Below are 17,391 nucleotides of genomic sequence, written 5' to 3' on the forward strand. Positions count from 1 at the left end.
GGTTGTCTTCACACTACACTAACCCATACAGATGAAATGGCTCTGGTACCCTATTATCAAGCTATGATATAACATGTCTCACATAAATAACATCCACAACTTATCCTTTCTTTGCCTTCCTCTGTGATATCAGTTTGTCAGGTGTGTATTGACACGTTTTGGCTTCCAATGAAAGCATCACTACAAGAAAGGTGGAAAATCAATACAAAAAATATTACCTAGTTTAGATGAGGTTGTAAGGTTACTCTAGTATGAACACATAAGCAACACACCTCAGCTTATATCACCTATAGGTTGTAGGATAGAAACAGAAAGGGAAACGCACACAATGCACACCTGATCATGTATATTGAATGCTAATGAGATGAATGCAATATAAATTCAAATAACACACTAATGTGTTTATAAATTAACAAGTTATTCAGAGTTGGATCATTATATTACAGTGAAACACCACATCATCTCACTTGTAATCTTATTTTTCACTGTTTCCAAACCAGTTCCACTTGAATGGGGGTTTATTTACTCATGCCAAATTGAATTAAAGATATCTTACTTCTTATTCAAACCTGCTCCTTTCTATTCCTGCGATGTTTATTTGTACAATTCAATTTTTTCCCCTAGCATACTGTATCTATTAAATTTTAGGTACTGTACATTATCTTACATTTCACCCTCCAAATTGCATGCTATTCCTTCCACTTTAACTGGTCATTCGGTGACTGACTTTCTATTTTTGCTTGGGTTTATTCAAAAGTAAATTAGTAGGCCAGTAACCAGCGCTGGACTCACCTATTTGTGTGTTTAATTGGCCATGTTGTCGCTGGAGTTAATTGGTTCTCTGAGTCCAGGTAGTTACTAAATGTTTGGCAGCATTAGAACCTCAGCACTTTTCCATTAATGGTGCGTGAAATGAAATGTTTGATACTGCAAATAAAATCAGTGATATTCAAGGATGTTATGGTTGGTAATGTGTTGAAACTGCCATTTAATGGGTCCTGGAAGATTGGGGTAGTGTCAGCCGGAACCGCCTGGGCCCTCTCCTGACATTGCTAGTTGCCTCTCCATTCCCTTAACGACTGTCTACACTGATTACACAGACCCCCCAAAAGCTTAAAGCTGGGGAAACAGTCTCTATTAGTAGTCCAATTAGAGTCATTAGCATATTCTACTTCATTTTGATGCAATGATTATGCTCCACAAAATATAAACCTTATATGGAGGAAAATTACAGTCAACGAGAGCGTCTGAGGAGGAAAAAAAAAAATCTGGTCTGTTGAGAAAATGGTGAACAATTCTGCAGAAATAAAAAACAAATAAACTGTTTTGTTTTTATTAAATGATGACAGGTGTAAATGGTGTATTAAATTATGTTTCCAAGGGACAAGTGCTGTCTTGTAAATTTTCTGAAAGTAGTTGCTATTAAGTGCAATATCTCTTATTAGACCAACTGTAGAAAGAATAAGAAAACACCATTAAGTACTTTGATCAAAATGACAATCATGAACGTATTATCAGTATACACTTAAAAGAACATAACCCATAAAAAAGGATTTGTAGAATAGTGGAAGCCAATGTTGGCTATGATCATTTGGATAAACTTGCCCTTTAAAGATCCCAGTGCGAGTGACACCCTCCCTTATGTCCCACAACACAAAAGTAACAGCATTAATTAATTAATAATTTGCCTGTTGCTAGGTTTTAATGTTTAGAGAGGTTAGCCTTTATGATAAACAGGGGTTGAAGTGGAATGAACAATCCAGATCAGTGTTCCAACATCTTCATTTAATGAGCAATTAAATATGATGGGCAGGTTAATTAATCTTTCTGTCAAATGAGTTAACTTTTCACGTGCTGAGGCCTGGAATTCCCTTCGGTGATGGCATGAAGTACTTGCTCAGTCACTCTCCGGCCTTCAAGGTGCAGACTGACATAAAGTTACAGTCACGAGACTTTAGCATCTAGCTAAGTTAGCAGAAGACGAAAAAGCAGGAAGAGATTAAGTTTGTTTTGCTTTTTTGAAGTGGTAGGTAATTTCAAATGCACCTTTTTAATAGACCAAACAAATATCACCAACTGTTTCTGTGCAGCTTATCAGAAAATGTGTTCCCTAGCTAAACAGTAGGGGTGCAACGATATTCGTATCGATATTGAACCGTTGATACAGTGCTTTCGGTTCGGTACGCATATGTATCGAACAATACAACATTTGTAATTTATTTTTATCAATTTTCCTTCTGACGATGCTGTCTGTGTTGAGCGCTCAGTGAATCTGTGTTCGACTACTCCGCCTAGGCTGCACTGTCGAGCGCAGATCCACTGAGCGCTCCACACAGACAGCATAGTCAGAAGGAAGAGCGCAGGGCACCTCCCCCACCCTCATTCAGATCTGGCGTTTGGAATTATTTTGGTTTTCATGTGACGTATGACCCTGAAGGTAAGCGAGTCATGGACTAAAGTAAAACAGTATGTTGGATGTGCCATGCAATGCTCAATTACATTGGTGTGAACTAGTGTGCTAGCGCAGTTAGCGCGTTAAGGTGTTGGCCGTCTAGCCCCATGCACGGAGCGATCGGCGCTAGCTCGTTAACGGAGATTTGCCGTGTTGTGGTGTTAAGGTCATTTCAACGAGATTAACCTGAAAGCACTAGTGGGAACACGACGAATATGACTGCACATTTACGCCGACATCATCCTAGTGCAAAGACAAGTGGAAGCAGACAAAAAAAAGCAAGCATGCTACTAACTTTAGCCGAGTCATTTAGACAGCTGTTAGCACATGATTCTCCTTATGCTGCTGAGAATATAGCCCAGAAGAAGCGGATAGTATAGCTTTTATTTTGGAAAGAGACATTTCTCTGTAATAAACTCTCTTTTCCAAAGATGAGTGATTCCTCAATCAGATACAGGGCTCGCAATATCGCTAGCCCGACGTCCTGGAGCTAGCGATTTTTTCAGTCGGGCTACCAAAATCTATCTCTTCCCTGCCCGTCGGGCTATTGTAGGAAAAATATATGTCAATGCTTTTGCATTCTTTCAGAAATGTAGCTGGGTAATTATGTCATTGGCATCGGTGAGCCACTGTCAATATGTGACATATTGAAGTCGCGTTTGAATTTGCGCTTGTTTTTTTGCTTTCACTTTGCAATCGTGCGAACTGTGTATAGAGAGCAACAGCACTGATCTGTGAGTGATGATAATTTGTGCACCAATTCCTCTGACATCGTCTTATTAATCGTTAGCTTACTATGCAAACATGACAAGTGAAATCTCCCGCAGCTTAAACATGTGAGAGGTTGATCGCGCAGAGAATCGCTGAGCTTATGTGAGTGAGTGTGTAAAAGCATTTCAGTTCTGCTGAGCCAAATAAGACAGGTCAGGGTGAAGAAGTGACAGCCAAAGAAAAGCTTACCACAAAACGGAGAAGTTATGACAAATCAGACTATAAGGCAAAAAGAAAGTGCAGCTTTATGGTTTCATGGACAAAATCATTTCTGTGGCTGCAATATGACGAGCTAAATAACCAGGGGTGCACATAAGTGGTCCGCAGGTGCGCATTCGCTGTCAAAATAAAAAACACGCACAAGGGTTAGGGTTAAATTTAAAAACTGTACTTTTGAGTTAAAATATATATTTATAATTTTAATAAATGACAAATTAAAAATGCATGAACATTTTTTTGTATCGAAAAAATATCGAACCGTGACACCAAAGTATCGAACCGAACCGAACCGTGTATCATTGCACCCCTACTAAACAGGTAGCTGCTCTGTTTCACAGGGAGATAAAACAATATCACAGATGAAGAAAGAGGTCCAAGACAGGAGAAGATACTATTTTTTAAAGGTAAGGATTGCTGAATGACTTAAATTTTATTTTTACATATAATGTCCGAATTTTTTCTGCAACCCCAGTTTAAATGTTGCATTGGCTAAAATACTGGAAACATAATCACCCAGGATTTATTTTAGGTTCTGCTGAAAACAACTTTTAGTGATGTGTTTGAAAGTACTTTGCACATATTAATAGGCTACTACTTTGCCACAATACTGTGGAACAGAAATTAAGAGCCGTTGGACCAAATCAATACAATTACTGTATTGTGTTTGTTGAGTGATTACTTTGGAGCACCTTCACTTTACTTGTCTTGGCCAGCAACAGATTACAGTTAAAAAAAAAGTGCATCAGAATAAAATAAGTACCCTTAAGCAGGTTCTGGCTGCCCTGCTTCCCACATTAACCCAGGCTGCCCTATCCCCTCCTGCCTTCAGATATGGCTATTGAGGCATTTAAATTTACATTGTAAGCAATGGAGTCTTTCCAAAAATAATGCTGTAACCTGGTAATAATTTAATTTCATCGTTTTGTTATATGTGTCTATTTTGACCTCCCTCTTCGCTCTCAAAAATAGAGGAGCAGCAGCCTCCTTTGCCTCTGATAGTTTTGTACTATGCATGTAGATTACCTTCTATGTGGGCAACATTAGCACTTTAATGTCTTGAGCCTCAATAGAAGGAGAAATTGCTCTGTAAACCCAGATGTGTATTTTTTTGTGTTAAACGTTTGTGCTTTCATTACTTTGTAAATTTATCAATAAGCAGAGAAACCGCAAACTATAGCATATGGAACCCATTGCACATAAACAATGCAGCAGCTCAGTATTTTCACTTAAATGTCTTTTTTTTCAAATAGTGATGGATCACAATTGAAATAACAGGGCATACTGTTTTTAATTCTTGCAAATCACAAACAATTATAATGATTAAATAAATTATTAATTGCAGTGCCAGTCATTTAGAGATGTTCTTATTCTAATGACAATGCTAGTAATGAGAAATTATGAACAAAATACACAGCTGTTTGTTTGTTAGAAAGCAAGTTGACAGATGAGTTTTAATGAGCGCAGCAGTGCAACAGTATCAGGTAATAAAGGAAATTAAAAGTTTGTATCTCTGATTCATAAGAACAAACAACCAGACAGTATTTTGAAATGTAAGTGATTTCCTCCTTTTCTGCACTAAATGTTGAGTGGCAAGTTACCATCTTCAGCTCTGTTTTAGCTTCATCTGAAAGTCTTTTCCGATTATTTAGATCTTTAATCTCTAACTGAATACTAAAAAAGTGTTTTAAAAGATCTGACCGAATTGCGAATAATTAGAGGTAAACATTCACCGTTTCCCAGAAACTATTTCACAGTTATATAGACTCTTATGGAGAACTGGATACTTCAATCTGTAGTTGAAGGTGTGGTATGAGTTGTGACATAAGTAAGAAAGGGTCGCCGTCAGTGCAGAATACATTTGGCTCGTAAACTGAATATCTTTCTTGCTTATAGGATCTTTGCTATACAAACAGGGTCCAAATAACAGCTGATATTTGTTGAGAAAAAGACCTCTAACTTGTGTATAAACTGGTAAACATGCAGGTGGGAACACAAGTCTGTTCTTTGTGATAAATATTCAGTTGCTGATGACTGAACAAGATAACCAGCGTGTCTTCAGAGGTTATCGGGGAGGCTGCCACATTTGGATATATTTTATCAGTTTATCTGTTATCTTTTTGGCTAGTGGCTAGCACAGAAATAAAAACAGGGGAGATTTTGAATCAAAATGAGATTGTACTTAGTGAAATCAATATATTTCTCTACATAACCTTTTGTGTAATGCATGGACAAAGATGCTACATTTTCATTTGCTTTTAAATGTTAATAGAGCATTTTGTAAATGGCTTAAAAGTAGTAATCAGTGTTCATCTCACTAAAATGTCTGGCTTATTTGTATTAAGGAAATGTCAGTTATCCCATACAAAACAGTGTCATCAACGTCAATGTAATGTATTATATATCAATCAAATACATACTTAAGATCCAAAAGGTTGACCACAGGAGAATGAGATTACCAACATTATATTTAATAAAAGCCATCGGTAAAGCCCTGCTGATTTGGCTGATGAAAAACACAATTGATCTGTTTCTTTTTGTAAATTAGAGGCTGAAGTAGATACAAATTTTATTTCCTATCACCTACATTTGGTGAGAGAATAAAATTGTAATTAATAAAACACCTAAGAGCCAACATCTGAGAATTATTCTATACCTCTTTGCCAATTAGGCCTTTGAAGGTGGGACCTCTTTTGAAAGAGGCTTTTAGATTAATCATATTATCTGCAGGTTCTGAAACAAGAATGGTTCTTGACCTCGTCTTCCATAAGAATCCATTATCTTAAACTATCACAGTAATCCTGGCTTTGGGTGGGGAGAGAAGGAAGCAAGAATCAAGCCTAATAGATAGCAAATAAGATTAATCTATGATCTAAGTGCCGATTACACTTGGACCTGCCCTTGAACACTCAGGTGTAACCTTGAGATCTGCATCCACTCTTAGCCAGCAATTGGATTGAAAGTCCCTTAAGGGCTTCAGGTGGTGGAGGGGCACTTTGCCAAGACCTTACCCCTGAGAGATCAAAGGCCAAGCAGTTTAACCCTTACAAAACCGAAGGTGTTAAATATAAGGTCTATAATAGGTGATGGATGTATGCGCCTCGATATTATATAGTACCACATGAAGCAGATTTTGAATTAAGAGGTATATGCTAAATAAACAGTTAAACATGAAAATAAATAAATACATATAACAATAGGCTCATTTTGCTAATTGTATACAGTTGATATTTAAATAAGAATTCAAACACATTAAATTTATATTAACACCATTAATTATATTTTGATCAATCTCAAACATGCAGCTTGTATGTAGTCTATTATTTGCAGAAAGAGCCATTTGCCTCTGCTCTGAATAATGGCTTTGTGATAGACTGTACATGTTTAACATATGGAGATCAATATGCAAGGCTTTCACTCAAGGTTCAGATCAGCAACACGAATGAGCCGTAGACAAACACAGACTTGTGGATCGATGCTCCCCTCGGTTTGACTCTGAAGCTGACTATTTGATTAATCTGGTGGGGCAGCCAGGGAAGAGAGACCAGGCATACAACAGCTGATAGTTTCATGCCATTAGGATGGCTAGAGTAATGAAATTTCATTTAATTTGTCAGGAAGAGAGTGCTAATGTTAAAAAGCTTTTGGGTAATAAAAAAAAGTCTTGAGAGATGTGAAGGAAAGCCTTAAGTAATTACTCTGTGTATCTTGGGTCCTCAAGATGGAATATTTACATTACTGTCATGGAGGTCCTAAGAGTAATTAAATTAGTGAGGTGGATAAGCTCTTTATTCCCACATTTTTCTGGCCTTTTGTGAAAGAAAAGACTAATATGTGGACAAAGCCACTTTTCCTCATGATGGAATTGCTTTGCAGTTCAACCACAGCATGGAGGCTTAGTGAATGACTGTTATTTTATAGCATATTAAGCATATGCCACCTTTACTCTTTTGAACTTGAATGTGTATAGTAGCTGAAACCTTTGCCAGTGCGAAATATTCTTCAGTAAACCTATTAAGGCATTCCTCAAGATATGAGACAGCAAGGTGCTTGTGTATGCATGATTTCTTTTATGCCATTTTGATGTTGTCAAAGAATTCAAACATACCAGCAGAGGCTCATTTGTTAAACCTCGTAATTGAATGGCGTATGGCAAAAGCGCTGCTGTCGCCGTAGGTAGCACCTTTTTGCAAGGTGCAACAGACAACTGCAGAAGTTAAGAAAATGAATTGCAAGATAATATAATGAAAGATATGTATTGGAGTGGGAACAAGGTTAAGCGTAATGCTATTCCAGTTTACATTCCAAGGGTACAGGCCCTATGATGGTGTTAAAAAAGGTCTTCACAAGAAAATAACCATAAATCCAGCAAGCTGTGTGTTGCATCTGACATCTCTATCCGGGTATATCAGCATCCTTTCTCACTCTATACGACTCTTACCAAGACAGATGTGTGAAAGGGCCTGGAAATGTATCTGACCGCTGGCTTACTATAATGAATAACTTCCACTTTAGGTCTTGCAATGTAAGCAGAAAATCCACCTTGCAGACGCTGGAGCTCCGTCATGAATCTAACCCGACAGCCGACATAATATAAAGGCGACAACACTTGTATGACTTCCATTTTCTTTGCTTTCTATTGATTTTCAGTTAATAACGGAGGGAAATACTAAACGTCCATGCTGAGTACCTAATAAATCCTGTCTGAGCTTTTTTATTGAGGCGAATTTAATAAAAGCACTGGGCTAGGTATGGGGATTTGTCTCAGTGAGAGCAGACAAAAAATAGAGATGAGTGGGGAAGGGTAAATCCAGATGCTAAACACTCATTCAAGTCTCATAACAACTGAAATTTATCTTAACTCCAAACTCTTTAGTTATGAAAAAAATATGTTTTTTAACATCTCGATTAGGGATTCTTATAGTAATTTGACAAAGGTAGTTCAGATTAACTTCAGACTCTATGGCCTGAGTGGTAAAAATGTATTCTAACATGTTAATGTCTCCTTAAAGTCCCGGAGACGTTAGCAATAAATGATATGTTGTTCACAATAAGTAACTAATGGCATTGCTGTAAATAGTATCTAAATGGTAAAAAACATCTTCCCTAAGGGTAAAATTCATCAACCAAAGCATAATTTGTTGCTCACAAACATCAAAAAGATTTCATAAAATTAGATATGTGTTTAAAATGAAAAAAAGAGAAAAGAGATAATGTCTGTTTGATTTATATCAAGGTAAGAAGACTACACCGCTACTCCTGATTCGCCCTCAAGTCAAAAGAAATAGACAGCCCAGATATATTAAATGAAGGTAAAAGATCAGCTATGTGACCATGATGTCAATCGGTTAAGGCAGGGAGCTCACTGAGTCAAAAGTCTCCATGAGAGCTAATTATGTGCCTTTGAGGAATAATTTAGAGTACAGAACATCAGTCCTTCCACAGAACAAAAATAACATGTTAAATTAGCGTTGATAACATTTTGCAGTTTCACATTCAGGTTAATTACTACTGCTTATGTCAATGTCAATGACTTTTTGACCATGTCATGTATTCCTTTTATATTTTTAAGTGTAGCAACCACCCCTGTCTCATTATCTCATCTGAGACAGGGAGTTTTGAAAGTATTTGAATTTATGAATCTAGCCTTTATTGCTTCATTATTCTATGACTAAAGTGGGCTTTTTTTCCATCACATTCGAGGCTAAGAAACACAAAACAATATTACTTTGTGCACCGTTGAATCTGACAAGCACAGCAATTAAAGAAAACTAAACCTTTATCTCTGTGGCAGTTCCCCATTAGGCCAGCTTCAACATGTATTTTGCATTGTGAACAGTGCCATCGCCAATTCACCTAAGAAAAGTATTTAGCTTCACCTAAACTATTGGTTTAATGTTATAGGAGAAAATAAGCAGCATTTTAAGATGTGTTTTACACATCAGCTACAACCAGCTAATTAGCTAATGTCTCTAGCCTATTTTCCTATTATCTTTTTCTACACACATAAAAGACATCTAGATTTTTTTAAGTTAAAAGGAACCAAGCTTATTATGACTTAATACCATTTTAGCAGTTCAGCTTAGCTGTGTCTTTATGCTAATTGATGCTCAAGGGTAGGCTAAATTATTTATAATTGTATGTGAATGAGGCTCATGCTGGTACAATCTATGCGACACCAAGACAACAGGATAATTGAAATAGAGATGAGACTGTCAATCCCAAGTGCACAAACGAACCCAAACTTTATCTATGGCATCGTGACATCACATACCACAGTGTTTAATCACTGTTGATTTAATGTTAGAGTACACAGACCAATTCTGAGGAAAATGGTTATGTACAGGTGATGTAGAGCCGTTCAAGTCTTGACAGGTAACGCCAACAGTATTGTCTGTAAATGTTTGCTTACATTTTCAACTTTGACGCTAGAGGTCTGATACTGAGTGGAGTGTTCCTTTTAACTAGCTACGAACTCAGTAATTTTGCGCCACAATAAATCAGTTAGCCCAGGTCAGTGTCATTGTGTCGATGTGCAATTTGCAACCATTGTTTGGTTGTCTACAGTAAATGTTGTCCGTAAAATCAACCAGCAGCCAACATGTCCAAAAGGAGCTTTCTGCAAATGATAGATTACCACTAGTGGCTTTTACTGCATCTAGTCCTGAAATCCCTGATGTAGCAGACTGGAACAATAATAGTCTCTCTTTTTTCACTTGTTATCCCTCTGTGTAAATAAATCAAGGGAGATAGCAGATATAGTACAGTACAAAAGTCTTAAGTTACCGCTGATTTCTTTATGTTTTGTTTCTTGTAATTTTTAAAGTGACCTTGAACAATAATTCTCCAGACTTTCTGGAGGTTTTTCATCATTTTTGTTTTGACTTTTTTTCTTTTCTCTTTTTTTTGTTAAGCCACCTAAATTGACCTAAGAGTCATTAAAACAAAGTCTAACTCAATGATGACCTTAGCAGAACCAATTTTAAATGGTATATTTAGGCACTTTGCTGCTAGATGGCAGTTGCAAAAACACATCATTTGTTCCAATTTTTTAAACGAATCTGTGAAAAATTTGGGAATCACCTTTTTCGTATATCTCGGCATGATGTGCACTCTGTCCTTAAACAAATTGAGGAAACTGGACAAGTGATGCACAAAAGAAGAAGTGGTGGGCCTAAGAAACTACAGATGAAAAACAGTATCCAAACAAAGACCTAAAACAGATACATCTGGCCCCTCAACACACAGCAGAATCCCCTCCCAATCATGGATTGGTCTCTCCAAAGCCCAGACCCAGATCATTTGACAGAGAACAGAATAAAAGGCAGCCAACATCCAAAGAATAGCCTTATATACTGTTTTTCCACGTTCCAATAAACTGCTGCTCCAATAAATCAGACTTTTGCACATACCATATATATATATATATATATATATATATATATATATATATATATATATATATATATATATATATATGTAGGATGGAGTAGGATAATGACTTGGGATGTACTTAACTGATCCTATAAGATGTGCATGACTATAAAGATGCATCACTTACAGTTTACTGTTTATTGGTATTAATGCTGCATTATTAAATTGCTGTAGAAAAACAAACATAACAAACACACAATTTGATAGCTTTCCAGACATTATTCTATAAATCCCACAAATGAAAAACAGTGGAAGTGTTGCTTTTTACAAGGCACTGTACCAGAGAGTTCTCAGCATGCACTCCTCTTCGATTTCCTTACCACCCTTTTGTCTGCATGAGAAAAAGCCACTCAAGGTCAAGCCATTAAAGGACTACCTCTGCTGTAGCTAAATTTTCTCACAATTGTAACCTACAGCAAGAGATTAAAAGACAATTGATTCAGGGGAAGAGGGAAACCAGGTATACAGACATGATAACCTGTACAGGTCAAGTATCCACATCAGTGGCGATTATCATTATCTGCTATGCCAAGTGAAAAAGTAGTGTTTATACATAACTTTACTATAGTTTAGACTAAAATAAAAACAAAGAAATACACTGTTGAATACACTTTGACGTTTTTTTCTAAATAAATTTCTTTCAGCATGATGAATTTGTCCCTTATCAGCCGTTCTCACCCTCCTGGGTGCATACTCAGCATACTCAGAAAACTTTTGGAGAAGAAAAAAAGGTACGCTAACTTTTTGATGGGATGACCTTAAGGCACGCAAGCATGCTCGAGAAACTTATGGAAAAAAACATCTAAGGCACACCAACGTTTAGACTCTGATGAAGGCCACAAGCTGAAACACATTGGTTTAACAATAAACTTGTTCTCTATACTTCAAGTGTTGCTGCAGCTTTGACCTCTTCTTGCTTTTTCCTCTGCCTGATACACACTGGAAGTATGCAAAGTTGTGCCATATGCTTGTACTTTGCTTTTACACCCACTTTTTTTTCTAGGAATTACTGTAACACTGTTATTAACGACGCCAACAAACACAAATCAGCCAATAAATGTAAATTAGCTGGGCCTTCTGGCTATTCACAATTGATAGAGGAAACCAGGGACAACCCCAAGTTTTCTTTTCAGCCCTGTAACCAAGGTGACAAAGAGTCAGATTACAATGTGATCTGTAGTAGTGACTGCATGAATTTCTTTACTAATAAATTGTTCACAGCCTTTCTGGAAATGTGTCAAGTACAGATTTTTTAATAACTGCTGATATTTCTTTAGACTCTTTATCTCCAATTCTTATTTCAAAACTAGATTCAACAATTCCTTCCTATAAATATTTCTTCATCAGCATGCTAGTTAGACCCCTTTCCTACAAGACTATTAGAAGTCTAACCACTAATTAATACTACAATTTTAAACACAATCAGTTTATCACTATTAGCAGGATAAGTACCACAGGCTTTCAAGGTGGGTGTAATTGAACCAATGCTTAAAAAAAATGTCTTAGCTAATAATAGACCAATTGTGAGCCATTCTCAAATTTTTTTAAAAGGAGTTGACAAACTGCTGGGTTGTCGTTTGGAAGTGGTCTATCTAAAGAATTTCAATCAGGTTTCCAGAATTTATGATAGCATTGAAACAGTCTATGAATTACCTTCTTATGGCCTCTGACAGTGGACTCATCTCTGTGCCTGTGCTGTTAGTACTCAGTGTAACATTCAACACTGTTTATTAGGGGTGCAACGATATTCGTATCGATATTGAACCGTTCGATACAGTGCTTTCGGTTCGGTACGCATATGTATCGAACAATACAACATTTGTAATTTATTTTATCAACTTTCCTTCTGACGATGCTGTCTGTGTGGAGCGCTCAGTGAATCTGCGTTCGACTACTCCGCCTAGGCTGCACTGTCGAGCGCAGATCCACTGAGCGCTCCACACAGACAGCATAGTCAGAAGGAAGAGCGCAGGGCACCTCCCCCACCCTCATTCAGATCTGGCGTTTGGAATTATTTTGGTTTTCATGTGACGTATGACCCTGAAGGTAAGCGAGTCATGGACTAAAGTAAAACAGTATGTTGGATGTGCCATGCAATGCTCAATTACATGGGTGGGAACTAGTGTGTTAGCGCAGTTAGCTCGTTAACGTGTTGGCCGTCTAGCCCCATGCACGGGGCGATCGGCGGTAGCTCGTTAACGGAGATTTGCCGTGTTGTGGTGTTAAGGTCATTTCAACGAGATTAACCTGAAAGCACTAGTGGGAACACAACGAATATGACTGCACATTTACGCCGACATCATCCTAGTGCAAAGACAAAAACAACAAGCATGCTACTAACTTTAGCCGAGTCATTTAGACAGCTGTTAGCACATGATTCTCCTTATGCTGCTGAGAATATAGCCCAGAAGAAGCGGATAGTATAGCTTTTATTTTGGAAAGAGAAATTTCTCTGTAATAAACTCTCTTTTCCAAAGATGCATGATTCCTCAATCAGATACAGGGCTTGCAATATCGCTAGCCCGACGTCCCGGAGCTAGCGATTTTTTCAGTCGGGCTACCAAAATCTATCTCTTCCCTGCCCGTTGGGCTATTGTAGGAAGGAAAAATATATGTCAATGCTTTTGCATTCTTTCAGAAATGTAGCTGGGTAATTATGTCATTGGCATCGGTGAGCCACTGTCAATATGTGACATATTGAAATCGCGTTTGAATTTGCGCTTGTTTTTTTGCTTTCACTTTGCAATCGTGCGAACTGTGTATAGAGAGCGACAGCACTGATCTGTGAGTGATGATAATTTGTGCACCAATTCCTCTGACATCGTCTTATTAATCGTTAGCTTATATGCAAACATGACAAGTGAAATCTCCCGCAGCAAGCTTAAACATGTGAGAGGTTGATCGCGCAGAGAATCGCTGAGCTTATGTGAGTGCACGTGTAAAAGCAGCAGTATATATAATAATAAGACAAATAAGACAGGTCAGGGTGAAGAAGTGACAGCCAAAGAAAAGCTTACCACAAAACGGAGAAGTTATGACAAATCAGACTATAAGGCAAAAAGAAAGTGCAGCTTTATGGTTTCATGGACAAAATCATTTCTGTGGCTGCAATATGACGAGCTAAATAACCAGGGCTGCACATAAGTGGTCCGCAGGTGCGCATTCGCTGTCAAAATAAAAAACACGCACAAGGGTTAGGGTTAAATTTAAAAACTGTACTTTTGAGTTAAAATATATATTTATAATTTTAATAAATGACAAATTAAAAAGGCATGAACATTTTTTTGTATCGAAAAAATATCGAACCGTGACACCAAAGTATCGAACCGAACTGAACCGTGAATTTTGTGTATCGTTGCACCCCTACTGTTTATCACCATACATTACTACAAAGATTATAACACACTGTTGGTATTAAAGGAGCTGTGCTTTAGTGGTTTGAGTTGTATCTAACTGATATATTCCAATTAGTTCATGTAAATGCAGACTGTTCTTCACACACACACGACCGTTTCACAGGTTCTGCAGTAGGACCAATACTTTTTGCATTACACATGCTTCTCTTAGCCAATGATATTAGAAAACACATATCTATGAAGTTAAACTACAGGCATATCATGAAAACAAAGGCCTGGATGTCTCATAATTATTTCCTCTTAATTCAGTCAAAAGTGGGGTTATTATATTTGGCCCCCATTGTTTTCAGTTCCTTTCACTTTCAACCTAATTATTCTCATTGCCTTTCTTTGTCCTTCAGTAACACTGTGAACAATCTGAGTCGTTTTGATATATCCTTCAATGTGTATTGAGCAAACATGTAAGACTGCTTTTTTTGTTTATGTGCACAATATCTCTAAAATTTGAAATATTCAGTGTCAGGGTAATGCTAAAAACTAGCCCACTAATTTATTATTATCTAATAAAACTTATTGTTAAGGCTACACCAGGAGACAATCAACCACAGCTTCATTCTGCTACTATATGCTCAGACTGCTCTGAGTACTCGCACGTCGTTTATAGATTGCTGCAGCATTTATTAAATAAGTCTGTGTTTCTCCCAATGCTGTTTTCTCTTCTTTTCCTTCTTTTCTCTTTCCTCTCAACCCCCAACCAGTCATGGCACATGGCTCTGCCTCCTGGAGCCTGGTTCTGCCGGAGGTTTCTTCCTTTGAAAAGAGAGTTTTTCCTACTGTTACTAAGTGCTTGCTCGTAGTGGGTTGTTTGATTGTTGGGGTTTTCTATATCACTACTATAAAGACTTCACCTTACAGTCCGAAGTACCTCAACGCTACTGAATTGAATTAAACTGTTGCATATAGCCAAATCTGGCAATGGTTTGAAATCAGTTAGTTTCCTAAGTAAAGGAAACTAATTCAAGGAACCACAATCAAAAGCAGAGAACATGCAAACTCCTTATTAAAAAGTAAGGAAATACTTCTTGCTGTTATGCAATGAGGACATTTCCTTACACTAATTACATGTACCATAAAATATAAAACAAACCCTTAAATGCCACATGTAAGATTCGGTGAATATTTATCCAAAGTCTTAGTTTTGTTTAAAAGTTATGCATTCTTTACACCTTAAAGAGATACTAGTGGCATATTTTTTCAGATAGAAAGCAGGTTAGCAGGCCAAGTGTTTATCTGCTAAGAGAGCAGAGTCTCAAGTAATTGAGTGGAGACATTTTATTAATCCAAGTTATAAACATCAAGTACATCAGCTTATGGGACTCCCAAACATATGGTAATTAGCTTTTACTACACTAATATAATATATTAACACCCCAGTCCCTCCCGAAGACATGCATGTTAAAACACACACACAAACACACATGCACCCTCTCATTACCATATTGCACGAGAGGAATCATTTGCTTGATTGGACATAGCTTTTAAATAGTCAAGAGGTCCAGCAACCCAGAATGGGGTCTTAAATTTTCATCATGAATGACCTACAAACTACTGTCTATGAAAGAGTCATAAGATGCTTCCTACTCAAGCAACAGAAGTGTCAACTTGAAATATTAAAAATCAGTAGTCACTGGTGTGTAGATGTAGATTTAAAGAGAATAGTCCAATTTTTCTAGGACATTTTAACAAATGAATTAATAATTAAATAAGCCTAATCAAATATTTGCAGTAACCCTGTTTATTCCAGGTTTATTTATTTACTCTTCCCAAATTGATCATCTGTCCACCAGATTGTATTCATGTTGTTAGCTTAAAAACAATAATTCATTTCAATTAAATCAGCTGTAGTTGTTTTTGAGCTATCACATATATTAGTATCAGCAAAAGTAAGGTATAGTACTGTGTAAGTCAAGTGTCAAGCCTCCTTCTTTATACTTTTAAAGTGCTCCTGGTTAATCATTATCCAGACATATCTGGATAGAAAAATATACAGTAAAACATTATCAGTGATGGATTGGTCTTCCTAAAATCCAGACCTCAACATTATTGATGCAGTGTGGCATCATCTTGAGAGGGAATAAAATAAAAGGCAGCCAACATCCAAAGAAGAGCTTTGAATGTATTTCGAGAAGCCTGGAAAGCTATTTCTAGGCCCTGTTGAAACTAAGCTTACCTAAAAGTTCACACTCTGCTGAAGAATAAGCTAGTCATACCAAACATTGACTTTCAAGCTCATTAGAATAGTGCAAACTCTATTTTTTCACCTTATAAAGTCCCTATCAAAGGTTTAAGACCACTTTAAAAATGGCAAAAAAAAATCATATTTTGCATGGTTGGATCTTAACAAGGTTCCAAGTAGAGCTTCAACCTGCAACAAGAAGAAATGGGAGTGAGACAAAACATTTATTGAAAACAAGGCTTAAACTAAAACAGGCTGTTTTACAGCTGATCAAACATTTAAGACGACATGCCTTTAAAAGGTCAAATCTGTGCAAAAATGTGGATTCATTGTCATTTCCTGTCAGGTAGTCATATTGTCATGACATTCTGATGGAAAAGGCAAATAAAACTTTCTGTTTTTGAACGTGGTCGCATTGTTGAACTGCATAAGCAGGGTTTCTCGCAGGGTGCTAATGCTGCTGAGGTGGGACGCACTATCACAGTCATTTGGAATTTCTTAAATGATCCTGAGGGTTATGGAACAAAATAGTTAAGTGGAAGGACCCAAAAAAATGTCACCAGCACTGAGCCGGAGGATCCAATTGGCTGTCCGTCAAGACACTGGATGATCCTCGACCCCAATTAGGGATGTTACTGGTGCCGACTGCAGCCCCATAACCATCGTACAGCATCAGAGACTGAAGGCTGAAGACTGAAGCTTCAAAAAGAAAAAACGTCTTCAAAGGCTACGTCTCCTTGAACTCCACAGAACTGACCATTTGGACTCTTCAAGAGAGCACCAAAAATGGGACATTGAATGGTGGAAGAAAGTTTTATTCTCTGATGAGAAAAATTTTAACTTTGATGGTCCTGATGGTTTCCAACATTAGTGGCATGACAAGCAGATCCCACCTAAGATGTTTTCTACGTGGTACAGTGGAGGGG

General features: G+C 37.3%; 1 protein-coding gene across 1 annotated transcript in view; it reads left to right on the plus strand.

Annotated features, from left to right (window-relative positions):
- Positions 1–2,323: 2,323 nt before the first annotated feature.
- The window catches only part of lysmd4 (LysM, putative peptidoglycan-binding, domain containing 4), a 125,295-nt gene continuing 110,227 nt past the window's right edge, over positions 2,324–17,391 (plus strand). The window contains exons 1-2 of the mRNA XM_085461756.1: positions 2,324–2,437; positions 3,781–3,846. Coding sequence (XP_085317882.1) covers positions 2,426–2,437; positions 3,781–3,846 — 78 coding nt within the window. The 5' untranslated portion in view covers positions 2,324–2,425. The remainder of the gene's footprint in view (positions 2,438–3,780; positions 3,847–17,391) is intronic.

Source organism: Copadichromis virginalis, linkage group LG7 (genome assembly GCF_057382275.1).
Source record: "Copadichromis virginalis isolate Kocher_CV1m ecotype Utaka linkage group LG7, C_Virginalis_male_GT1.1, whole genome shotgun sequence".
NCBI lineage: Eukaryota > Metazoa > Chordata > Actinopteri > Cichliformes > Cichlidae > Copadichromis > Copadichromis virginalis.